The sequence below is a fragment of the Ranitomeya imitator genome, chromosome 2 (genome assembly GCF_032444005.1).
Source record: "Ranitomeya imitator isolate aRanImi1 chromosome 2, aRanImi1.pri, whole genome shotgun sequence".
NCBI classification, from domain to species: domain Eukaryota; kingdom Metazoa; phylum Chordata; class Amphibia; order Anura; family Dendrobatidae; genus Ranitomeya; species Ranitomeya imitator.
In genome coordinates this window covers 143,060,656-143,087,647 of record NC_091283.1, presented here as the reverse complement: position 1 = coordinate 143,087,647, position 26,992 = coordinate 143,060,656, and the positions used below count along the sequence as shown (strand labels likewise).

At 46.0% G+C, this 26,992-nt stretch overlaps 1 protein-coding gene across 1 annotated transcript in view; it reads left to right on the top strand.

Moving 5' to 3' along the window:
- The first annotated feature begins 1,497 nt into the window (after window positions 1-1,497).
- STEEP1 (STING1 ER exit protein 1) overlaps window positions 1,498-26,992 on the top strand; it is a 39,260-nt gene continuing 13,765 nt past the window's right edge. The window contains exons 1-2 of the mRNA XM_069747333.1: window positions 1,498-1,682; window positions 13,423-13,540. Of these exons, the coding sequence (XP_069603434.1) occupies window positions 1,559-1,682; window positions 13,423-13,540 (242 nt within the window). The 5' untranslated portion in view covers window positions 1,498-1,558. The remainder of the gene's footprint in view (window positions 1,683-13,422; window positions 13,541-26,992) is intronic.

Below are 26,992 nucleotides of genomic sequence, written 5' to 3'. Positions count from 1 at the left end.
TATGAGAATAGTCGGGGGCTGCCATACTATCACCGCCTGTATGAGAATAGTCGGGGGCTGCCATACTATCACCGCCTGTATTAGAATAGTCGGGGGCTGCCATACTATCACCCCCTGTATGAGAATAGTCGGGCGCTGCCATACTATCACCCCCTGTATGAGAATAGTCGGGGGCTGCCATACTATCACCCCCTGTATTAGAATAGTCGGGGGCTGCCATACTATCACCCCCTGTATTAGAATAGTCGGGGGCTGCCATACTATCACCCCCTGTATGAGAATAGTCGGGGGCTGCCATACTATCACCCCCTGTATGAGAATAGTCGGGGGCTGCCATACTATCACCCCCTGTATGAGAATAGTCGGGGGCTGCCATACTATCACCGCCTGTATGAGAATAGTCGGGGGCTGCCATACTATCACCGCCTGTATTAGAATAGTCGGGGGCTGCCATACTATCACCCCCTGTATGAGAATAGTCGGGGGCTGCCATACTATCACCCCCTGTATGAGAATAGTCGGGGGCTGCCATACTATCACCGCCTGTATGAGAATAGTCGGGGGCTGCCATACTATCACCGCCTGTATTAGAATAGTCGGGGGCTGCCATACTATCACCGCCTGTATTAGAATAGTCGGGGACTGCCATACTATCACCCCCTGTATGAGAATAGTCGGGGGCTGCCATACTATCACCCCCTGTATGAGAATAGTCGGGGGCTGCCATACTATCACCCCCTGTATGAGAATAGTCGGGGGCTGCCATACTATCACTCCCTGTATGAGAATAGTCGGGGGCTGCCATACTATCACCGCCTGTATGAGAATAGTCGGGGGCTGCCATACTATCACTCCCTGTATGAGAATAGTCGGGGGCTGCCATACTATCACCCCCTGTATGAGAATAGTCGGGGGCTGCCATACTATCACTCCCTGTATGAGAATAGTCGGGGGCTGCCATACTATCACTCCCTGTATGAGAATAGTCGGGGGCTGCCATACTATCACCGCCTGTATGAGAATAGTCGGGGGCTGCCATACTATCACCCCCTGTATGAGAATAGTCGGGGGCTGCCATACTATCACCCCCTGTATGAGAATAGTCGGGGGCTGCCATACTATCACCCCCTGTATGAGAATAGTCGGGGGCTGCCATACTATCACCCCCTGTATGAGAATAGTCGGGGGCTGCCATACTATCACCCCCTGTATGAGAATAGTCGGGGGCTTCCATATTATCACCCGCTGTATGGGAATAGTCGGGGGCTGCCATACTATCACCCCCTGTATGAGAATAGTCGGGGGCTGCCATACTATCACCCCCTGTATGAGAATAGTCGGGGGCTGCCTGTCCTTGATGCGCTGTGGATTCCCGGACTTCAGCCTACATACAGGTGACACCGGCTCCTCGCTGCCTTGAAGTTCTGCTACGTTCACGTTATGAAATGTTCTTGTCGTTTCAATAAAGTTGTAAAGAAAAATCTGCGGTGACGTCATCTCTCCGCGACCAATGTGAGAGCGCTCTATCCTCACCGCGGCGGTCCGTGTCTGTGTCGCGATGCCGAAGGTGGTGTCGCGGTCGGTGGTTTGCTCGGACACCCGTGATCGGGAGGAGTATGACGATGGCGAGAAGCCGCTGCACGTGTATTACTGCCTGTGCGGTCAGATGGTGCTGGTGCTGGGTGAGTGCGGCCATCATCAGTGTGTGCTGCGGTTATCATGTGCCGGCGCCTCTGCTGTGCCTGGTGACCGCTCATCAGCACGGGGCTCTATAGCGGCGCCTTACTGCAGGTGATGGCTGTCGCCCGCCTGTCATCTGCTGCCCACACCGGTGTATACAGGGTCACTGCTGCCTCCACGGTAGGATTGTGTATGGGGCCTGTCAGGCGATGGCTCCAGGGTGACCCTCCATGCCCCTCAGGGGGCACAGGGTGCCAGGATGAGCTGCCCCTACAGATCTCCGTGCTGGGCATGTAGATGTGGTGATTATTGTGATCACTGCTATCCTGATAATCGGCCGATGTAACCAGGCTGCAGTCTACCACAGAGTGCAGAACATTCCTTGTTCTCGGCAGCACATTGTCCTGTGTAGACAGACCCGTGCTGCTGAGGATGATGGCGTCTGTGTGCACAGAACAGTGTAGTGATCGCTCAGGGCACATCTGAAGCCTGGCCGGCCTGTGTAATCGGGACACTACAGCCTGGCCGGCCTGTGTCATCAGGACCCTACAGCCTGGCCGGCCTGTGTCATCAGGACACTACAGCCTGGCCGGCCTGTGTCATCAGGACACTATATATCCTGGCCGGCCTATGTAATCGGGACACTACAGCCTGGCCGGACTGTGTAATCAGGACCCTACAGCCTGCCCGGCCTGTGTCATCAGGACACTATATATCCTGGCCGGCCTATGTAATCGGGACACTACAGCCTGGCCGGCCTATGTAATCGGGACACTACAGCCTGGCCGGACTGTGTAATCAGGACCCTACAGCCTGCCCGGCCTGTGTCATCAGGACACTATATATCCTGGCCGGCCTGTGTCATCAGGACACTATACATCCTGGCCGGCCTGTGTCATCAGGACATTATACATCCTGGCCGGCCTGTGTCATCAGGACACTATACATCCTGGCCGGCCTGTGTCATCAGGACACTATATATCCTGGCCGGCCTGTGTCATCAGGACACTATACATCCTGGCCGGCCTGTGTCATCAGGACATTATACATCCTGGCCGGCCTGTGTCATCAGGACACTATACATCCTGGCCGGCCTGTGTCATCAGGACATTATACATCCTGGCCGGCCTGTGTCATCAGGACATTATACATCCTGGCCGGCCTGTGTCATCAGGACACTATACATCCTGGCCGGCCTGTGTCATCAGGACATTATACATCCTGGCCGGCCTGTGTCATCAGGACACTATACATCCTGGCCGGCCCGTGTCATCAGGACATTATACATCCTGGCCGGCCTGTGTCATCAGGACACTATACATCCTGGCCGGCCCGTGTCATCAGGACATTATACATCCTGGCCGGCCTGTGTCATCAGGACATTATACATCCTGGCCGGCCTGTGTCATCAGGACACTATACATCCTGGCCGGCCTGTGTCATCAGGACACTATACATCCTGGCCGGCCTGTGTCATCAGGACCCTACAGCCTGGCCATTAGGGTCACCATCATCCAGCATGAATGAGCCCAAACTGTCACCACCGTGCTGCTGTTTATTACCGCACGTACCAGATAAAAACAATGTTTAAATATAAAAAAAAACAATTTGCAGCCAGGGGGGGTAAGGGTTTTCTGAAACTAGAAAACTTCTTGAAAACCTGTCATGAGGATTTATACCCCAAATTAATGGCGTGTGAAGAGAAGGTGCTTTAATGCAGAGTGCGTCCTTACCTTGGTTGTACAAGTCTGTTTTGCCATTTTAGTGAAATCCATAATTAATGCTGTTTGCTAATAAGTTGCAAGTGCAGTGGGCGGGCTCTGACATTTTGATATTGCCTTTTTGGTTGTTCTATTTTTTTTTTTATTATCAGTTGATCTCGATTTATTTATTTTTTTTATAATTGTGTAGTGTTTAGCAACCTCTGGGTGTTGCCCTTTTAGTTGTTGCCCTTTTATGCAGGGCGTTGCCTTTTAAGCAGTTGTCATTGACATACAAAAAGCGCAGGGATTTTTCTGTATGTTTTATATAGGTAGCTATTCTACTAGTACAGGACATGGAGAGCCATGTAATATCTCCAGCGGCGGCAGTGCGATTAGTATTGCTCCATTGGCCTCTAGAATCTGTCCAGGAGCAGCCGCCATCACATCTCCTGTCTCAGTAATGGGAAAGTCTAAATACAGATTTGAGCAGTGAATTGAGAATTTTGGGAATGAATGATACATTTGGCAGAGAAAGAAATTAACTTTGCCATGAATACAATTTACATTTTTAATACTTTGTAGAAAATCTGATGCAGACAACAACTGCCTGAAGTCTGGAAGCCATGGCGGTCACCGAATGTTGGGTTTCCTCCTCTGTGATGTTTGCCGGCCTTCACTGCATCTGACTTCAGTTGTTGCTTGTTTGTTGGTCTTTGTGCCTTAAGCTTTGTCTTAAGCAGGTGAAATGCTGCTCGATGGGGCTGAGATCTGGTGATGACTCGGCCATTGCAGAATATTACACTTCTTTGCGTTCTCCTGTGTTGCTTTTGCAGGATGTTTTTTTTCCTTGCCCTCTGTACTGTGAAACGTCGTCCAATCAACCTTGCTGCATGTGTTTGAATCTGAGCATTAGGTATTGCCCTGTGCACTACAGAACTCATCCGGCTGATTCGGTCTCCTGTCACATCATCAATAATCACTAGTGACCCAGCGCCATTGGGAGCCATACATGCCCATGTCACCACACTGCCTCCACCATGTGTTAGAGCAGCGGTCCCCAACCTTTTTGACCTTGAGAGCCACATTCAGCACTGAGAGAGGGTCGCGAGCCACATTCAGCTCTGAGAGGTGGTCACGAGCAACATTTTGCTTCTGTCCCCCTCAAAGTCGTGTCAACCAAAGCCACCCTTATGGGTATAATGATAACCAAAGCTTTTCCACAGAAATCACTCCAAAGCAGCACACTGAAATCCAGGGGTTCCCACAATGCCCCAATTCAGTATTATTCCATCAAGGACTCCCAACACACTGTTGCATCCAGCTTCAAGAACCTCCTCTAATAGGTAGTATCATCCTCCAGCGTACCATACCTAAAACATCTCTAAACCCCTAAGATCAGTATATGTGCATCCAGATCTGATCTTCTGTGCTTGGCTACTCAAAAATTCACAATTTTTAGATGTGCTCTTCATACCTGTTTGCTAGACCTGGAGCTAATGCACCAAGCCGGCAGACAGTCGCGAGCCACAATTTCTGGGACCGCGAGCCACATGTGGCTCCCGAGCTACAGGTTGGGGACCCCTGTGTTAGAGGATGTGCTGTGCTTTGGATCATGAGCTGTTCCAAGCCTTCTCCATACTTTCTTCTTCCCATCTTTCTGGTACAGGTTGAAATTAGTCTCATCTGTCCACAGAATGCTTTTCCAGAACTGGGTGGCTTCTTTAGATGTTTTTTGGCAAAGTCTAATCTGGCCTTTCTATTTTTAAGGCCACGTTCCCATCGTCAGTATTTGGTCAGTATTTTACATCAGTATTTGTAAGCCAAAACCAGGAGTGAAACAGTCGGGAGAAGTATAATAGAAACAGGTCACCACTTCTGCATTTATCACCCACTCCTGGTTTTGACTTACAAACACTGATGTAAAATACTGACCAAATACTGAACGTGTGACTGTGGCCTAACACGGATTAATGGTTAGTGCTGAGCCCTCTGTATTTGCTCTCATGAAGTCTTCGCTTTATGGTGGACTTAGATACTGAGACACCAACTTCCTGGAGAGTGTTCTTCACTTGGGTGGATGCTGTGAAAAAGTTTTTTTTTTTTCTGTACCATGGAAAGGATTTTGCGATTATCCATTACTGTTGTCGTCTTTGGACGCCCAGGACTTTTTGAGTTCCCAAACTCGCCAGTGCGCTCTTCTTATGCAGCATATACCAAATTGTTGCTTTGGCCACTCATAACATTTCTGCTATCTCTGATGGATTTCTTCTTTTTTTTTCAGCCTAATGAGGGTATGTGTCTCTCCCATTAAAAGCTCCCGTGACCGCATGTTGTGGGTTCACATCAACAGCTGCCAAATGCAAATGCCACAGCTGGAATCTACTCGAGACCTTTTACCTGCTTAATTGATGGCAAATTAACAAGGAAATGGTCCATTAAAGAGCTTTTGAGTTTATTTTCCAATTACTTTTGATCCCTTTAAAGAAGAGGCAGCTACATATTAAAGCGCTCTAATTCCTAAACCCTTACTCCAATTAGGATGTAAATACCCTCAAATTAAAGCTGAGAGTTTGCACTTTAAGCCCATATTGAATATAGAACTGCATCTTGAATATTTTTTGGCAAACAACGAAAATGCCAAAACTTGTGTCACAATATTTCAGGACCAAACTTTAAAAATGTTAACGAGGTCCACCTTAAAGCACCTTGCATGCCTTTAGTTTGGGGTATATAACCCTGGTGACGAGTTCTCTTTCCATGTGTAAGAAATACAACGACAATACCGCCAGGAGACCAAGAAAGCACATTACGCCACCGTCATCTGTTAATGCACGGATAAATCCTTGGAAGTTGCCGAAGCAGGGACCTAATTACTGGACTATATTAGAAATGTACCGTATATATTTTTCAGAAAATTATTGACTAACATTTTTAAGGTGGACTTTTACGCTAGAACTGAAGTTTGACATCAGTGTGAACTCAGACAAAAAAATGCCTCGCCTCGGCCATCTCCTGTTACAGCCGAGGGTATTTTGGATGACTCTGTATTAATGTCACATCTGATGACCCAGCACTTCTCTATTCCGGCATGAGGAGTGGATCAACGTGGGTCAGGTCATTTGGGAGATGGTCGTGACGCACATTTCTGCTATTCACGGCAGGGCTACATAAGGACGCGCCATCTCTGTGTGGTATCACGTCTTTCATATAGTGGTATATGTGCGGTCTTCTCATTCTGTCTTTCCCCAAAAACATGACTGTTGAACAATGGAGGTCAGGACCCTTCTCCTCCACCTGGGACCATCCGCTAAAGAGGTCCTATCCCAGGACTATCTGTGTATTGCACTTGTAGATCTTTCAGTGAGAACTTTAAGATTTTGATGCTTTTCACTGGATGTCACCTTTAGGGGTTATGGAGAGGCCCGTGCATGATGGGACCTCTATATCAAGAGTTTCGGACCTGAATTCTGCGGAGCGTTGTCATCTGTTCCTTGGGTACGACATATACGCGATAAGGATATTATTACTACTCATGATAGGTCCTCTTGGGGGTGGATCAGTGGAAGTTCGGGTTCTGGTACCTGACCCGCACTTTTTAGAATGTTCGGTTTGGGCACCAGAACACTCCCCAAATTCCACCAGAACCCGAAACCCATTGAAAATAGTGGATATGTATACCCAGAATGAAAAAGATATCTGTCTCTCCTCCGCACCACCACGGACTTAGCCCAAACACTCTACTGGACTTCAGCAGAAAGCACGTGTTCGGCGTTCAGGTGCCTGTACAGTAACTTTCTGGTGCGAACGCCGAACATTTCTGTTTGGTTTCGCCCATCTCTAGTCCTCTTTATTTATGCGCTTTCACTTTTTCCCTGCGATGCAGTATATTTGCTTCTTTTTTTCAACTGAAAGATGACCTTTTACCAGTTTGGCCTCATTAAACTGACTACATTATTGAATAATCACTGCAGAACTGAATAAAACATAGTTTTGTTTTTGCTGATCTCCATTGTGAGGGTGTTAGCTGAGCCCAATGGGACCTTATCAGAGATTATTATCTCTGGGGCATTTAGCTTCCCCCCCTGCCTGACATTGACTATTCATAAGCAGGAGTCGTTATACAGGGGAAAAAAAAGAGCATGCCCCCCATAGAAGGTTAGAGCCAGCTTTCTTCAATAGCTGTGTGCTGTTTACTTACAATGAAGGATTAATCACCTGGTGATTATCATTGGTCACAGCAATCATCTGACTCCACCCTGCCCTGTGATAAGCAGCTCACTGTCTATGGACATTGAATATCCAAAGCTCGGTGTGGGCGGGGTTAGCTTTCTCAGCTCTGCTGCATTCCTAAATCTAAACGCTCTGATGTCAGAATGGCTACACCCAGTAATCCAAGTGATACATCTTTGGATTCAGGGTCTCTTTGTCTACATCATGCGCTCAGATGAGGTAGGTTAAAGCAAAAGGTTTTTGCTATCTCTTTATCTAACCAGTTAGATACTGTGGTCGTATTGATCGTTGCATTTGAGGCTTAAGTGACCAGAAACAGAATTGGCTCTGATCCCTGACATTACAGCTGAATGTCAGCCTTGCTACCTTTCGCCAGTCATGTAAATGTGCGTTTGGTGCTGAATCTGGTTAATAGACTCCCTTAAACATTATAGCACAAAGTGACGTACCTGAGCCCTGGGGTGACTGCACGTGGAGACCTCTTAGGAGCGGCGCTCTCCTCCCCACAGGCGGTATATATGCCAGCCACGTTATCTGTTACTAACGGCAGCATCTGGAGCTGTGCTTCCATCGCTGTTAACTATTTACATGCTGCTGTCAATCTTTCTAAGCAACATCTAGACGGAGCGACTTCCATGGCAGCCAGTGACCTTCTGCATTTCCCCCAGTCACTGTCATCTTGGTCCTCCTTGGAAGCATAGCCACATGCTGATTTTCGTAGGAGACTGCCATTTTCATTTTATACTGCCGTACAGTAGTCTAGCAGTATATAGTATCAAGTCCCCTTAGGGGACTTTCTAGTTTTGTAATATAAAACATATTTATAAATTATAAAACATTTTGAATCTCCCTTCTTTATTAAAATTTAAAAAATGACAATATCTGGTATCACCCCATCCATAAAAGTTCGTTCTGTCAAAATATACAATTAAGTAACCCATTCAGTAAATACCGTAAAGAGAAAAAAAAATGGTGTACGGACCCTAAATTGAAGTCAATAAAACTTTCAGCTCATCACGCGAAAAGAAAGCCCCCCCATACAGCTCCATCCACGGAAAAATCACATTGGCGGTTTGTGTCGCCATTTTCCCAAGCCCCGTAACATTTTGTTAGGGTCTTGCAAAATGGCAACACAAACTTCTTTTTTTTTTTTTCACAAATTGCTGAACTTTTATTCACCACTTGAATAAAATATCTAGTCTGTTCCTGTTTATTGTTATAATCGCGTCATGCTGCCAGGACATTTTTATCACACAGAATGAATGCTGTCAAAACCAAACCCAAAAAGCAATGGCAGAATTGCATTTTTTTTCACCATATCATCCTGTTCAAATTTTTTTTCCCCCATTTTTCAGTACATTGTACTATAAAGGGAACGGTGTCATTCAAAATTAGAACTCGTCCCACGTGAAAACAAATATTCATACCGGTATACGAGAGAAAAATGAAAAAAAAAAAGTTACGCGTCTGTGAAGAAGGGGAGTGAAAAATGCAAACATAAAATTGAAAATTGTGGAGGCGAAGGGTTAAAGTGTTACATGCCGGTTTCAGTAAATCCGTGTTTTTCCCTTAAAGGGGTCGTGCAGACTTCTACACTGTGTTCCAAATTATTATACAAATGATATTTTTCTCGGCTTTTCCTAAATGGTCGGTGCAAATGAGTCAGTCTAATAAGTCATCACCCGTTAGATTACACATCGAATTTTATTGAAGAAACCTCCCAATGATAACAGTGTAATCTCCAAAATAAATAACTCAAAATGCACTGTTCCAAACTATTAGGCACAGTAGAATTTCTATATATTTGATAAGTTTTAAAGAACTGAAAATGCTCATTTGTGGAATTTGCAGCATTAGGAGGTCACATTCACTGAACAAAAGAGCTATTTAAGGCCATGTTCACACCATCCTTTTTTTCATGCGGAATCGCCGCGATTTTCCCTCTGCGGGTCCGCAGCTGTTTTCCATGCAGGGTACATTACAATGTACCCTATGGAAAACAGGAACTGCTGTGCCCACATTGCGGAAAATCGCGAAAAAAGCCGCGCTGAATAGCCGCGGTAAAAAAGAAGTACCATGTCACTTCTTTTTGCGGAACTGCAGCGGTTCTGCACCCATAGACCTCCATTGTGAGGTCAAACCCGCAGTAAAACCCGCAGATGAAAAAAATATCTGCGGGTTTTCTGCGGTTTGTGGTGCAGAACCGCTGCCCAATCCGTGCCCCAATCCCACCCCCCCCCCATGCTCCGATGCCCCCCCTCGTGCTCCAACGCCCCCCCCCCCCGTGCCCTCATCTCCCCCCCTTATACTTACCCGGCCTCCCGGTGTCCGTCTTCTCCCTGGGCGCCGCCATCTTGCAAAATGGCGGGCGCATGCGCAGTGCGCCCGCCGAATCTGCCGGCCGGCAGATTCGTTACAAAGTGTATTTTGATCACTGAGATAGGTTATATCTCAGTGATCAAAATAAAAAAAATAGTAAATGACCCCCCCCCTTTGTCACCCCCATAGGTAGGGACAATAAAAAAATTAAGAATTTTTTTTTTTTTCACTAAGGTTAGAATAGGGTTAGGGGTAGGGTTAGGGTATTTTCAGCCATTTTAACCTAAAAAACTTCCTAGAAAACACACAGACTCTCTGCATAGAAAACTGCATAAAAAACGCATCAAAAAACGCACCAAAAAAAGCACCAAAAAAAGGACCTGCGTTTTCTGCAAAGAGCTGCGGTTTTTAGTCCTGAAAAAAAAGGAGGGAAATCAGGAACGTGTGAACATAGCCCAACTCCAAAACCTCCTAACAGGCCAAGTTACATGTTACCATAGGACCCCTTCCTTGATATCACCTTCACAATTCTTGCATCCATTGAACTTGTGAGTTTTTGGAGAGTTTCTGCTTGTATTTCTTTGCAGGATGTTAGAATAGCCTCCCAGAGCTGCTCTTTTGATGTGAACTGCCTCCCACCCTCATAGATCTTTTGCTTGATGACACTCCAAAGGTTCTCTATAGGGTTGAGGTCAGGTGAAGATGGTGGCCACATCATGAGATTATCTCCTTTTATGCCCATAGTAGCCAATGACTCAGAGGTATTCTTTGCAGCATGAGATGGTGCATTGTCATGCATGAAAATGATTTTGCTCCTGAAGGCACGTTTCTGCTTTTTATACCATGGAAGAAAGTTGTCAGTCAGAAACTCTAAATACTTTGCAGAGGTCATTTTCACACCTTCAGGAACCTTAAAGCGTCCTACGAGCTGTTTTCCCCATGATTCCGGCCCAAAACATGACTCCTCCACCTCCTTGCTGACGTCGCAGCCTTGTTGCGACATGGTGGCCATTCACCAACCATCCACTACTCCATCCATCTGGACCATCCAGGGTGGCTTGACACTAATCAGTAAACAAGACTGTTTGAAAATTAGTCTTCATGTATGTCTGGGCCCACTGCAACTATTTCTGCTTGTGAACACTGTTTAAGGGTGACTGAATATTAGGTTTATGCACCACAGCAAGCCTTTGAAGGATCCTACACCTTGAGGTTCGAGGGACTCTAGAGGCACCAGCAGCTTCAAATAACTGTTTGCTGCTTTGTAATGGTATTTTGGCAGCTGTTCTCTTAATCCTGTGAATTTGTCTGGCAGAAACCTTCCTTATTATGCCTTTATCAGCACGAACACATCTGTGCTCAGATTCAGCCACAAATCTCTTGACAGTACAATGATAACGCTTAAGTTTTAGGGAAATATCTAATGTTTTCATCCCTTGACCAAGGCATTGCACTATTTGATGCTTTTAGGGAGCAGAAATCCTTTTTCTTTCCCATGTTACTTGAAAACTGTGGCCTGCTTAATAATGTGGAACATCGTTTTTAAGTAGTTTTCCTTTATTTTGAATCACCAGGAAAACAAATTATCACATGTATTTAAGATTGATTTCAGTGATACATTGAGCCCTGAGACACAATATCATCCACGAGTTTATTTGAAAAACAAAACAATTAAATCTTTGACACTTAAATCCAATTTGCATAATAATTTGGAACACAGTGTAGTATTGGTGCTCTATCCTTCGTGGAGTTGCGGTTCTTGGCAATGGACACTACACCGTGAGCTGTGCTCATCCGGCTCTTTTTACATCCGTCCTCCCCCGGAGCTGAGCACAGCTGATCGATGGTGTTGCCGAGTGTTGGACCACCACCGATCTGATATTTAGGACCTATTCTTAGACTCAGTAATCAATATTTATCATTGCTGGACAACCCCTTTAAATAAAAATCCTTGAGTTTTTCTTTGCGCTCTGGGCATGGGGAGGACGGCGGACATCCCTTGCCGTTCTCTCGCCCTAAGCCCAGCTGGTGTTGACGCTCTGTGTCGGGACACGGTTGTTTCTGCAGTCATCTGAGACCCGCATTAGCCGTGCCGTGTTATCTGCCCTTGGAGCGTTCCCTGAAAATATTCATATTTCTAAGATGACATCCATGATTATTTGCGTTTCATCGAAGTCTTGTGAGCTGGGGTCTTTGGGCAGGCGGCACTCGAGTGGTGCGCTAATGTAATTGGATTTGAGTCCTTGTGTGCGCCGGCTCCGCTGCCTGCTGTGCTGCAGTAATTATTTAATTTGTGACCCTGCTCAGCGCCGCGCCGATAAGGATTCTCCGCTTAAATGTTCTGTTCATCACAGACCTTTCAGTGGTAATGGCCAGACCCCCATAACTGCTGTCTGCGGGAAATAATGATGCGTCCTATGCCCCTGAGAGCTGTAGCGGTCTAACCCCTCCGCGTCCTTGAAGCCTTTCTGTGGTTGTCTTCACAAATCGCTGCGCAGTTTCTGGGACCCCACAAGTGGCGCTGTCCTGACTGACGCAGGTGGATGTGTTCTGATTACATGGCACAACCCGAGTGGGCTCCAAGGGAATGATGTTCAGACGTTCTCTTAGATGCTGGGGCCACATGATAGCTTCTAGCTAAGGGTATGGTCACGGGACCCCAATCTGGGGAAAATGGGGTTCCACTAGTGAATGCTTTCCTCTTTTTGCACTACATAAGGTCACACTGGAACAACTGACAATTGTTAGATCATTTTGGGGCCTACGTCAGGGACCCCCACTAAGCAAAGAACAAAAGACATATTTTCCTCCTTCCATGGCTCCAAGGCCAGGTCACTGGTTACTAGTGATGAGCGAACGTGCTTGGAAAAGGTGTCATCTGAGCATGCTCTGGTGCTAACCGAGTGGTCAAAAAATATGTTCCAGACTCCGTGGCTGCATGTCTTGTGACTGTTCGACACATGCAGGGATTGCCTAAGAATCGAGATGTGCAGCCGCGGGGTCTCGAACATATTTTTCAAGCATGCCGGTTAGCACCCAAGCATGATGAGATAACACCTTATCCCAGCACGCTCGCTCATCACTGTCGGTTACGGCTGTCTCCTTATTTTGTGCCATAGATTTAGATTGACAGGAGGGGGTGCGCACCAGCTGCTGTGCCCAGAGGAGAGCAGGGGGCACATATCTGGCCGTGGCCCCTTAACCCTGCTGTTCTGTTCGGTCTGGGGAGACCTATTTTGAACTTTGGTATTTTTTGGGGTGTTCAAGATGCGGTTCTGAAACTTGTGGTTGATTGACTTAAATGAGGATGGGTCGGTCGGCCACGGGTTTCAGAGCCGCATCTTGAATATTTTAAAGAATATTGAAGTTCAAAGTCGGTCATTTTTGACCAACAGAACAGCAGGGTTAATGCCTTACAGCCACCTTATATCTGCTATATCCGTGTTACCGTGTCTTATGTATTTTTTTCGCTTCTGCTCCTCGCTTTCAGACTGCCAGCTGGAAAAACTTCCCATGAGGCCTCGGGACAGAGCGCGAGTTATCGATGCAGCAAAGCACGCTCACAAGTTCTGTAACACCGAAGAGGAGGAGGCGGTGTATCTGCGCAGGTAGCTCCCCCGGGCCTCGTTTCCTGTTTTGCCTCCATTTGCCCTGTTACAGATATGTTCTATTGCCGTCCACGTCGATTTTATTGTTATACCTTTATCTGTCCTTTGTGAATTTCTTGTGTCAGAAAGCCGCTTACAGTCTTTCCATATCTTACTGCGCCATGACAAGTGTGTCGGCGGCGAAGTGGTTTCTGTCAGACCTTGGGGCCTATGGATCAAGCCTTGTTCGTCCGACACATGACTTATCAGGAAATTACCTCACATCACTTCTTTTATTACTTCATTTATTCACAAAGTTTTCTGCAATTTGCTAATAGATGGGGAGATTTTAAAAACGTACTGGCGTTCTTCTTTAACCAGTTCATGAGCTGGCACAAAGAAAAGTTCTCCAGTGGTTCGGAGCCTGAAGAAATACAAAATCGGGTGATACGAACCTATCATCCACCTGGATCTAGGGTCTGCGCTGACACAGGAATAGGAGACCCCACTGTTCCACCAGCAGCAGGACTGCTGAGGAGTGTGATGTCCTGTTCAAGTCACTGCTGCAGCCAATCACAGGCTGCAGTGGTCCTGTTGCTGGTGGAACAGTGATGTCTCCTCTTCCAGTGTCAGCGCAGACCCTGGATCCAGATGGGTGTCAGTAGGTGTTCATCCCTTAGTTTATTTTTTACAGTTCCAAACACCCAGGAACCTTTACTTTGTGCCTGGACATCCATTTAAAGAGAATCTTTCACCAGGTTTTTGCCCCCTAATCCGAGAGCAGCATGATGTAGAGATAGAAATCCTGAATCCGGTGATGTGTCACTTACTGGGTTGCTTGCTACAGTTTTTTATAAAATCACTGTTTTGTCAGCAGGAGATTATCACTAGAGGACTATTGATCCTGCTGCCAGGTAGTCCTCCATATTCATGAGCTTTGTATAACCCCGCCTCCACTACTGATTGGCAGATTTATGCATACACTCTGCATGAGCAGAAAGCTGCCAATCAGTGGCGTGGGCGGGGTTATACAGAGCTCAGCAGATAAAATAATGATGTTATCAAAATGATATTCAGCTGAGCATGTGATACATCGCTTGAATTGGGGTCTCTGCTCCTCTCAAATGGGATTGCAAAAACCTGGTGACCGATTTACTTAGAATTATCTAGGATTTGGAGAAAAAAATACTGAAAACGGGGAAAAATTGACTATGAATCGGTCTGTTGACTTATCCCGCAGTGATGCTGTGCATGTGACCGCTACAATTAACCTCTTCAGTGCCTTAGAATAACGTGTGTTTATCTCGGACCGTCACAAATGCTGCTGAAATAACTGCAGAGAAGGAGCCGTCGGCTTTGGGTCTCCACCATGTTAAAGGGATTGTCCTCTACTAGGACAACCCCCTTCTTGCTCTAAATGTTTGACCCTGATAAAATACAAAAGCCTATACTCGCTTCCCGTGTCGGCGCCATTCCCACGGTGTGGGCACTCGCGGTCCTGGTGCTCTCGTGCGGTGTTGTGACATGTGACCCCCGTCGGCCAATCAGCGCTGTCGTCACTGTCCCCGCCTTCGTGCGGCTTGAACATGAAGAGGAAGTCCAGGCCGCCGCTGGTCTGACTTCTCTAAATTTATATCTTACAAACATATTAAGTGGAGAATTCTTAACTCTATCAAGACCTGCCATTTTTCCCCTTTTGTCCTTTCAAGAACCATATCTTTTTTTTCTGTATGAGAGCTCGCTTATTGTGGGACAAGTTGTACTTTTGAGTGACTCCATTCTTTTTACCATATAATGTGCTGACAACGTAAAAGGGTAGTAAGCAGGATAGTAAAAAATAACCCTAAAACTACTATAATTGTATTTTTATGGCTTTCATTGTACTGCCCAGTGCACTTGTAGGGTTTTCAATATTTTAGTGGTTTAAAAAAAATTATGAACACTATAAAAAAAACAAAAAATCTGTATCATACATGCACTTTAATGCATCGAAAATATGATCTTGAAATTTTTATATATATATATATATATATATATATATATATATATATATATATATATATATATATATATATATATATATATTGGACACATTTATTTCAATACGGGCAGAAAAAGCATTTAGGACTTAGTGTCTTTGTTTTGTTCTTTCTATCTTTTAATTTTTTTCATTTATTTTGTACATTATGCACCTCTTAATGTTTTTTGTTAGACCTTTTGGGGGGCATTTAAACACATTAATGTATTTGTTTTATATCTGATTTCCCCTGTAAATGGGGTTGGTATGTTAGCCCCAGTTACAGGAGAAAATCAGTCTCTTCTCTGCACAGTAGAGCTGTCTGGGTTTCCTAGGACTTAGCAGCTCCTGTTCTTTCCCCACACCCAGAGGTCACCTGATCTCCAGGTTTGGAGGAGGAAGCAAGGTAAGTGCTCCCTAATCCCTCCCTAATCTGTATACACACCGCTTGTTCGTGGCTGATTGAAAAGGTAGACTTGATAATAAATCATGTCTGCCTTCTTTGCAGGGAGCCTAGATGTGTGACAGCCGACCCCCTGCACAAGGACATGTAGCAGCTCTATTACGCAGTGATTAATCAAATGGTAATAACCTTTTGACTGCATCAATTTGCTTATTACTTTTATTTTTGCCCCTTTCCTTTTTACATTTCTTATGTCTGTTATTCTCAGATTTTCAGCGCTGCCATGTAGTATGTGTCTGTAGCTACTTGAGGGTCTGGGAACAGGACTGTGCTAGGTTTCAAAATAGTCAAAGTTCCTATGTGTCCAGCCACTTCACTGTGCAGAAGTCTCATGCAGGGCTGATCCTAGATTACCTGATGCAAAAAAATGAAATGGCGCCCCCTACCACCAGTTTTTCCCTAACTTAAAGGAGGAACTTGTCACCTGATTCATGGTGCCCAAAAAACGGGCAACATTAATCATAGCCTGGCTGCACAATTGCAGCTAAGTATATTATACTTTCAAGTGTTATAGTATTTCAGAGAAAATACACTTTAAAAGTCCGTCCGGGGACCAGAGCCAGAAACGAGACTAGACTGTCACTTTCCCTGACTGGTTCTTCCCAGCGCTGCTAAGGCTACTTTCACACTAGCGTTGTGCACTGCACGTCGCAATGTGTCGTTTAGGAAAAAAAACGCATCCTGCAAAATTGCTTGCAGGATGCGTTTTTTCTCCATTGACATTAGCGACGCTTTGCCACACGTCGCAACCGTCGTGCGACGGTTGCGTCATGTTGTGGCGGACCGTCGGCAGCAAAAAACGTTACATGTAACGTTTTTTGCTGCGTTGTGTCTGCTATTTCCGACTGCACATGCGCGGCAGGAACTCCGTCCCCACCTCCCCGCAAATCACAATGTGGCAGCGGATGCGCTGGAAAAATGCATCCACTGCCCCCGTTGTGCGGCGCTTGCACAGTATGCTTCGGTACGTCGGGCCGACGCAGCGCGACGGCCCCGTACCGACGCTAGTGTGAAAGTAGCCTTAGGGTGGTTGACAGGTCTCTATATGTACACATGAAGCAGAGACCTGTCAATCACCAGGACTGGCGCTGAGAACGGCCCGCCAGGGGCAGTGCCAAAGTATTATTGTCTCCAGCTATGGTTCTCGGCCAGAACATTAGAGAATTTTTCCTCTGAAGTGCTGGAGCTTTTCATAGAAAGATATACACCAGCCGGGTTCTGATTCATGCTGCCCATTTAGCAAAGCGAGGTAGGACAGGACTTCAAGTCTTGATTACATGCACCTGCCTTATTTTGACTACGAACTGGTGACTGTCCAGCTAAAATATGACCTGTAGCTGAGAAAAAACAAGTGCTGGGGGTCTCTCTCTCTGAATGGAGACTCCATGGGTGAGCTCAGAAAGCTGAGGAGTCTGTGTGTTGGAACAGAAGAGAACCATGTGGATGCTGCAGTCTGTTAAGTGTGAACTGTGCACAAGGTTGAAAACTTCTGTTTGGCTCTGGAAGATGCTGGAGCTCATCCTGAAAGGGATACCAACATTGGTGGGATTGGGCCTCTTTTGTACCAGAACAGTACCCAGACCCCATTCACTTGAATGGGGGGCCCGAACATCCATGTGCATGACGGCATGGCAAACACTGTTTTCCAGTCACCCATGAACGCACCGAGAGTGCCCTTCAAGGACAGGAAACCTTCAAGATAAAAAAGGGTGGCTCCTCTCTCTGCATCAGTGGTTTCCTGTCCTTGACAGGAGAAATTTCAGTCCTGCATGGCGGCAGAAGAAAGATAAAGAATAGCAAGTTCCCAGACCTTGGTCGGTCGATTGGGGCAAGGCACAGTCTCTGCTGCGGCCAGCACCGAGATTGTTGGAAGCGCCGTCGGTCGTGCGGGAGTCTTCGGCGCCATCACCGCATGGTTAGCCAGCAGCCCCGTGAACCGGCACGGTCATAGAGTGCGGCCAGAAACCGGAAGTCGCACTCTGATGATGTGGGCGGGACCTTTTACCCGGAGCACTTCCGGGGCGGGTACCGGAAGCTGCAGGAGCACGCCGGCAAATCCCCTACAGCACAATACTTAAGGGTAGATCACCGTCCAGGCAGGGGCGCCAGTGCAGCGATGGATGCACAGCAGCCCTCTCCACAGCTGCCGCAGTAAGGGCTGCAGCCACAGCAGCAGCATTTGGAGCCAGAGCAGCCGCAGCGACTGCGACGTCAGATGCGACCGCACAAGGATAGGAGTTCTGGATTAGCCAGTAGGGCTCGCAGACCCAAAGACTGTAGGCCAAGTCGGCACAGGTCTACCAAGATGGAAGATTCCGCAGTCCCTAAAGGAGACCTTTTGGACGACATCCTGCCTCCTGTTCCAGTACCCTTCAATTTTCCTCTGAGTTGTGCGTGAGCTACAAGAATGTTATTTTAATAATGCAAAACTCTCTCTCCCTCTCTCCTTCTCTGTCCTCTTGCCTTTCTGGTCCGGTCCGATGGGTGTTGCAGATCCTGGTTCGGTGCCTCCCATCTTCCTGTGATGCCGCCCTCCTGCTTGTTTCACAGGTTCCCCGGGGTCGTGCTCCTGCTCAGGCGTACTTATCTGCTCTGTTGAGGCAGAGCAACTTCCTGCAGTGCACAGGTGCTGGGCCTCTCTGACCTTTCCTGGTGCCTGCACACTTTGCTCTGACCTTAACAGGGAAGATAAGTAGGCCTGGCAGGAGCGCGATTCCAGGGAGCCCGTGTGGATGACGCATGGACGCATCATTCACATGAAGCAAGCAGGAGGGCGGCATCACAAGAAGATGGAAGGTACTGGACCAGGACCTGAAACACCCATTGGACCAGACCGCCCCCAGTTGAGTTTAATAAAAGTTATGTTTCTTCTCTTGCAAGATGGATCAGTGGCTTATCTACGGCATTATAGAATGCTGTAGATAGGCCCTGAAAGGCAGTGGCCGTAACTTGTCGGCCAAACCTGGTGACAGGTTCCCTTTAAAAGGTTGCCCAGGGGACGTACAGGCAAAAGGGAAACCATGTTCTCTCCCTTGTGAAGGTCAATACTTATTTGGTTCAGCTTTGGATGACAGCTGCTGGTAAGAAGAAAGGGTTCCCAAAACCTCCCTTCTTGTCCTTCAGGCAGTCCTTTCGGAGGAAGAAATACAGCCGAAAGAGACCATCCACAGAACACAGTAAATGGGAAGAGCAACCAAGCAAGGGCATGGGGTTCTTATTCGATAATCCTTCCCAAGGTGGTAGAAAGCCCTCCAAATGACTCCCTACTCCAGGTGGGAGGAAGACCCTCCCTCTTCCTTCAAGCCTGGGAAAAAATATCATCCAGCCCTTGGTTTCTCAACCTGGTAAGGGCAGGGTTGAAGCTGGAGTTCTGGAGACATCCACCAAACGGGTTCATCGTGATGAACCCACGAGCATCCAGCTCGGAGCAAGTAGCACTGGAATCAGAGGTACTAAGCCTCTTAGAGAAAAACGTTCTGCAGGATGTTCCAGCAGGAGAACGGAAAGGCTTTTATTCTCCCCTGTTTCTAATAAAGAAGCTGGACGGCTCATACAGAACGATTTTCAACCTGAAGGGCTTGAACAAGTTACTGAAGATTCCCAAATTCAAGATGGAGTCAATAAAATCAGCGATGCAACTGCTCTTTCCTGGTTCCTCTTTCCTGGAGCTGAAGTGCGCGTAGTACTACGTGCCAATACACATAGCGTTCCCGGAAGTATCTCAGAGTAGTAGTGCCAGTAGGGGGCACCACAAGGCACTTCTAGTACAGGGCCCTCCCCTTGCGGTAGCCCCTCGTGTGTTCACAAAGTTAATGCAAATCACTCTCTTGTCCAGCTCATGCAAATATTGAATGGAGGAGATGAAAATAGAATAAAAATCTTGTCCTTTTAGTGCATCATAAAAACAAGCTGCCAAGTTTCAGGCAGTACTGCCCTTAGTCATCGCATAATAAAAAACACATTGCAACACAATATATAAAGGCACATAACAAAAGGCTACAACCAATCACAATACATGTCAATTAACCATATCAAACACCTGAGTACCCATTGGACAAAGACCCACACCCTGCCCAACCTGAGTGTTATGCAAATGTTATAGCCACTAAGTCTATATACAGTATTGCGAATACAAATTGTAAGAATACAATACCCTTCGCCAATATATGTAAATGCATATAAATACTCCCACATATATACATAAACCACATATCTTTATTATGTTTATAGTTGAGAGCATCACTTAATAAAAATACATCAGATCTGTTTTATAAATCATTCCTTTGGGGAAACAAGTATCTAATTTTCAGATCCAAGCTGCCCCTCTGGCTCGTAGACTAGATCCTGTGTCCCCTCCTCTGACAGCCCTATTTACTTGTCCAATGGCAGTTACTCTCATAGAAGTCGTGTCACCAGCATGAACCTCCTTGAAGTGTCTGGACCCTCCTGACAAAGAGCGCTTATCATTGTCATTACCTGTAGCGGCTCCTGATACATGTTCTTTATTTCTCTGCTTTAATTTACGTGTGGTCGATCCCACATATTGCACATTACATGCCTGATAATAAACCAAATATATTACAGATCTGGAATTACAATTGGCAAAAAATTTGAAAGTATAGTATAGTCATGCTGTGCATCTTTTGCTCTAAATTTGGTGGGGGTTTTTGCATATATTGACACATTCCACATCTACTCATGCCGCATTTGTTGTTACCCGTACTTTCTAACCAGGATTAAGCTCTTCTTTCTGAATTATTTGATCCCACATATAAATTGGCTGACAACATGTTGGCTAAAGTCTTGGATTTTTTTGGCTACAAATCGCACTCCATTATCTAAAATATTGTTAGTTTTTTTTTTTATCCTGCCTCAAAACTGGAAGATGTCGTTTTATTATATTGACTATTTGTGGATATTCAATGGAAAATGGTGTAGAAAAAACTACTTGTGATTGAGAATCCCATATACTGTGATCCATTGTTCTCTGTTTCTACTGCATGCTATATTTCTGGCCCTGTTCACACATGCCTGTGAATAACCTCGCTGCTTGAATCTCCTTGCAATTACTTTGCACTCCTGATTGAATTCAACATCATTAGAACAAGCACGCCTCGCCCTAAAAAATTCTCCTACTCAGGAGTCATGTGTATAAGACTGCCTAGTGCAGTCAAAACGCGTCGACTGGGTCATGTCGACCATGTACATTTTTCCTTTGTATGCACTGCATTTTCTTTTGAAAAAGAAACGGAAAATCCAGTCCTGTTGAGCCGGACTCCCAATATTTATTTATTTTCCTTGATGTGAGGCCAGGGCGAGGTCGGTATCTGAGCCCCAAGTGGATGAGCATAGAGGAACTGTGTGAGCTGGAATCAAGTTTCAATAACTTCGTGAATACTAGGATTTCATCAGCTCACCCAACCAGACGTATTAGAATCCAATTCTCAATAGACATGTGTAGAGCACGGATCACCACCAAGTTCCTGCCGCCCGACTCCCAGGTGAAAATGCAAATCACTCGCTTGTCCAGCTCATGCAAATATTGAAACTCGTCGACTGGGTCATGTCGACCACGTAAATTTTTCTTTTGCATGCACTATATTGTCTTTTGAAAAAGAAAAGGAAAATCCAGTCCTGTTGTGCCGGACTCCAATATTTTCTATTCACGAAGTTAATAGAGATTACGGCCCACCTCAGAGAAAGAAACAGACTGGTCATCTGTTATGACCTGGTGGTTAAGAGGCCACACTGATATGACCTGGTGGCTAAAACGCAACATGGAGCGAGCTCTGAGAAGGTGGTATCTCTACTGACCGCAGTCCCTAATCCTAACAACACAACTAGAAATAGCCGTGGGATGTTCCTGACACTCCCTAGACACCTCGTCACAGCCTAAGATATAATTACCCCTAAAGAAGGAAATAGAAAGCTATCTTGCCTCAGAGAAACCCCCAAAAGGAAAGATAGCCCCCCACAAATATTGACTGTGAAAGGAGAGGGAAATGACGAACGCAGAAATGAAATTAGAATTCAGCAACGGGGAGGCCAAAACTAAACTAGATAGACAGAGAGCAAAGGATACTGTGCGGTCAGTATTAAAAACTACAAAATCCACGCAGCGTTTACAAAAATGAACTCCACACCGACTCACGGTGTGGAGGGGCAAATCTGCTTTCCCAGAGCTTCCAGCTAGCCTAAAAAAGACATAGTGACAAGCTGGACAAAAGAGACAAAATGCAAAGCAATAGTGTCCAAACAAATGGACAAACTAACAAACAAACTAGCAAAACTTATCTTTTGCAGACAAGGACTGGCCATAAGAGAAATCCAAGGGAAGAATCAAATCCAACCAAGAACATTGACAGCAGGCATGGACTAAAGCCCAGAGCAGGTTTAAATAACAAACCCAGGCAAGGCGATTAGTGAAGGCAGCTGCTACAGCTACCTGACGGAGCAGCAGTTCCACTCGAAACCACCAGAGGGAGCCCAAGGGCAGAACTCACAAACACACCATTAGCAACCACAGGAGGGAGCTCCAGAACGGAACTCACAACAGTCATCCCATACCTGGACGACTTCCTGATAGTGGGTCGTTTTTTCAGTCATTGCCACAGTCAAGTGAGAGACGTTGCCACCATCTTAGAGTTTAGGGTGGTGTTTAAACCTAGAAAAATCAAGGTTAGACCCACAAAGGACACATCTTTCTAGGACTCTTACTCAACTCGTGCCAGTAAGACTGTCGCCTACAGGATCAAAAAAGGAAAAAATGCTCAGTCTCCTTTCCAGGTCAATACAAGATCCAGTGTTATCCTTCAGGAATGCTATGTCCCTCCTGGGGTCCCTGAGCTCATGTATCCCGGCAGTGAAATGGGCCCAAATCCACTTGAGAGTTGCAGTGGTACGTGTTGGAAAGTCAACGTTCCTTACGGGGGTATCTGGTAGATACACTGACACTGCATCGGGAGGTAATGCATTCGCTCCACTGGTGGTTGGAGATAGAGTCTCTTCGGGAGGAGGTCCCATGGTTTCCTCACGTCACCAGGGTAATCACCACAGATGCCAGCCCCAGGGGGTGGGGAGCACATATTGACAGCCATCTGGTTCATGTGGGAGCTCTTGGCGGTAGAGAATGCATTAGAGACTCCTACCATTCCTACAAGGCCAGCCCGTAAAAATACTTTCAGATAACCAGATCATGGTTGAATACCTGAGTCATCGGGGTGGTACACGGTCCTGTTCCATTATGCAGATTACCAAACGGATTTTCAGCCTGGCGGAGGAGAACATACTTTCATTATCTGCTATTCACATCAGAGGAAAGTACAATATAACAGCAGATTTTTTTGAGTTGCAAACCATTTCTACAGTGCGAATAGTCCCTGAAGACATCAATATTCAGGCGGATAATGTCCATATGGGGGTGGCCGGAGATCAACGTTTTCGCTACTCTGCAGAACAGCAAAGTGGAGAGGTTCTGATCCCTGGACCCAAAAGAAAATCATCAGGCGGTGGTTGCCTTTTGAATCAGATGGAACTTCACCCTGGCCTATGCCTTCCCCTCAATTTGCCTAATTCCGGCAGTTCTCAGGAAGCACTGGGTAAGAGTAGTTGTCATAGCCCCCTTTTGGCCCAAGAGGCCCTGGTTCTTTTGGCTGAGAACCATGTCAGTCACGGAACCATGGATCCTTCCAGAGATCCCAGGCCTTCTAGCTCAGGGGCCAGTATTCCATCGTCAGGTGACTGGGCTAACAGCCTGGAACTTGAGAAGTCCGAACGCATGGTAAGGGGTTTTCTCCCAACCTGGTCTCTACCTTGCTTTCGAGTAGGAAGCCGGTCACTACAAAAATTTACAGTAGGACTTGGAAAAAATTCTTGTCATCTACAGAGTGTCCTCTGGAAGGGAAAATGCCCCTAAGAGAGATCCTGGAGTTCCTTCAGAGGGGACAGGAACAAGGCCTGGTGGTTATTACCTTAAAAGTCCATGTTTTGGCTTTAGGGGCTCTGTACAATTACAACCTCGCGGGTAATCATTGGATGGTCAGGTTTATTAAGGCATGTGCTAGATCCAGACCAGTCCCGGTAGCCAGGGTCCCTTCATGGGACTTAAACTTTGTTTTGAATGCTTTGACAGAACCCCCATTGAGCCTTTAACTAAAGGATCCATAAAGTTGATTGCCTTAAAAACTATACTCTTAGTAGCCCTAACATCAGCACGAAGATTAAGCGATGTACAGGCCTTATCAGCAGACCCTCCCTTTACCATGGTAATAGATGTAGTAGTTTTAAAATCTGACCCTTCCTATCTACCTAAAGTAATAATAATAATCTTTTATATAGCGCTAAGTAGTATCTAGGTTCCATAGATCACAGGAGATATCTCTACCGTCCTTCTGTCCTGACCCTTAAAATAGGGAAAAGAAGTTTCACACCTTAGAGGCAGGATAGGGCTCTGTTTATCTCCTTTCAGGGCTCTAGGAAAGGAATGGAAGTCTCGAAGGGTACCCTATCCAGGTGGATAAGGGAAGCTATCAAATTGGCCTATACAGGTGCATGAAGACCGGTCCCTGAAGACCTGAAGGCCCACTCTACAAGAGCGATGGCAATGTCTTGGGCAGAAAGAGCAAACGTGTCCATAGAATAGATCTGTAAGGCAGTTATGTGGTCGTCACCTTCCACCTTTTATAGCCACTTTCTTTCTGCCTCTTCTGCTTTCACATTTGGAAAGAGGGTTCTACAGGCTGCGGTCCCTCCCTAATTGAGTAATTCTCTGTAATTCTCTTGTTGGTGCTGTCATGGGTGACTGGAAAAGTGGAAAAGACGTTTATTACTTACCGGTAATGTGTTTTTACGGAACCCAATGACAGCACCCTTATATTCCCTCCCGTTACTAAGCCATAATTTTCTGGTTGGTGGGGTATTGTATATAGTACACCATTAGGGTGTGGTTAAGGATAGGTTGTATAAATGTATATAGATATGTGTATACTAACTCGGAGTTCTGCTCATGCTCTGTAATCCACTGATACGGAGCGAGGAGCCGCCACTTTTTATCTTGAAGGCTTCCTGTCCTTGAAGAGCGGATCCCCTCTCTCGTTGGTGCTGTCATGGGTTCCGTAAAACACATTACCGGTAAGTAATATACGTGTTCCTGATCGGCAGTGAAATCATCATCGTCGGTCAGACAGCCACGGTTCCCACTCTGTCAAAAGACAGTGCGTGCGCAGCTGTGATTGGAGGTATAAAGTTTACCTCCGGTCATTGGTGTCAGCTGATGGGACTACTGCTCCCATCAGCAGACTCCTGCTGCCGCTGATAGTGAGAGCAGGAGCTGCTGATGGAAGTAATCATCAGCCTGCTGTGTAAACAAAATATATATATATATATATATATATATATATATATATATATATATATATATATATTATATATTTTTTTTTTTTTTTTTTTTTTTTTGTTTCCTTGTATTTTTGATAACCAGCCAGGCAAAAAAAGTGTTTTTGCCGTGTCTTCATTTACCATATGACTATAGGATTAGTAATGGATGGGTGTTTTATAGACGCCTCTCCACTAGTATTCCATGGGTTTGATATCACCTTACAATACAAAGGTGACATCAATCCCACTTGCCACTGCTACAGGGAAAGCGGGAAGAGCAGTGCAAAGCGCTAGAATTGGCACATCTAATAGATGCACCTTTTCTGGGTGGCTGCTATTTTTAGGCTGGGGGAGTAGTGTTGAGCGATACCGTCCGATACTTGAAAGTATCGGTATCGGATAGTATCGGCCGATACCCGAAAAATATCGGATATCGCCGATACCGATATCCGATACCAATACAAGTCAATGGGACATCAAGTATCGGAATGTATCCTCATGGATCCCAGGGTCTGAAGGAGAGGAAACTCTCCTTCAGGCCCTGGGATCCATATTAAAGTGTAAAATAAAGAATTAAAATAAAAAATATTGTTATATTCACCTCTCCGGCGGCCCCTGGACATCAGCGGGAGGATCCGGCGTCCGGCACGGCTTCTTTCTTCAAAATGCGCGCCTTCAGGACCTGTGGAATGACGTCCCGGCTTCTGATTGGTCGCGTGCCGCCCATGTGACCGCCACGCGACCAATCAGAAGCCGCGACGTCATTCCTCAGGTCCTAGAAGGCGCTCATTCTAGGACTTTAGCTGAGGAATGACGTCGCGGCTTCTGATTGGTCGCGTGGCGGTCACATGGGCGGCACGCGACCAATCAGAAGCCGGGACGTCATTCCACAGGTCCTGAAGGCGCGCATTTTGAAGAAAGAAGCCGTGCCGGACGCCGGATCCTCCCGCTGATGTCCAGGGGCCGCCGGAGAGGTGAATATAACAATATTTTTTATTTTAATTCTTTATTTTACACTTCCGATACCGATACCCGATATCACAAAAATATCGGATCTCGGTATCGGAATTCCGATACCGCAAGTATCGGCCGATACCCGATACTTGCGGTATCGGAATGCTCAACACTATGGGGGAGCAATATGCCATTTTGGGGTTTGTATGTGAAATGATGTCTAGTTTGCTTTTTTTTTTCTTCCAATACACACGAAGGAAATAAACATGAATACAAAATGTGTAATTGCAACCTTGACTGTACACACTATATACATCTATAGTATACATATACAGAATATACACACACTGTATATATAGATGCATACACCACACACCCAATATACACTGTAGTCACACATAACAACCTCCCCTACATCAGTGCGTCCAGCATCAGATCTTGGGTCCCTTCCTTTTCATTTTTTGGGTTATGGAGTTGTGCAAGGACTTATTTTCTTGCACACTGAGTGATGGTTTTAATTATACAATTTTGTGGTACATACAGTGTTTTGATCTCCTCTAATTGCACTTTATTAGAATGTTGCGGCGGCCAAAAAAATGTAATGCTGATGTTTTGATTTTTGTTTTTCTTATTATGCTGTTTACAGATCGATTTTAATTTACTT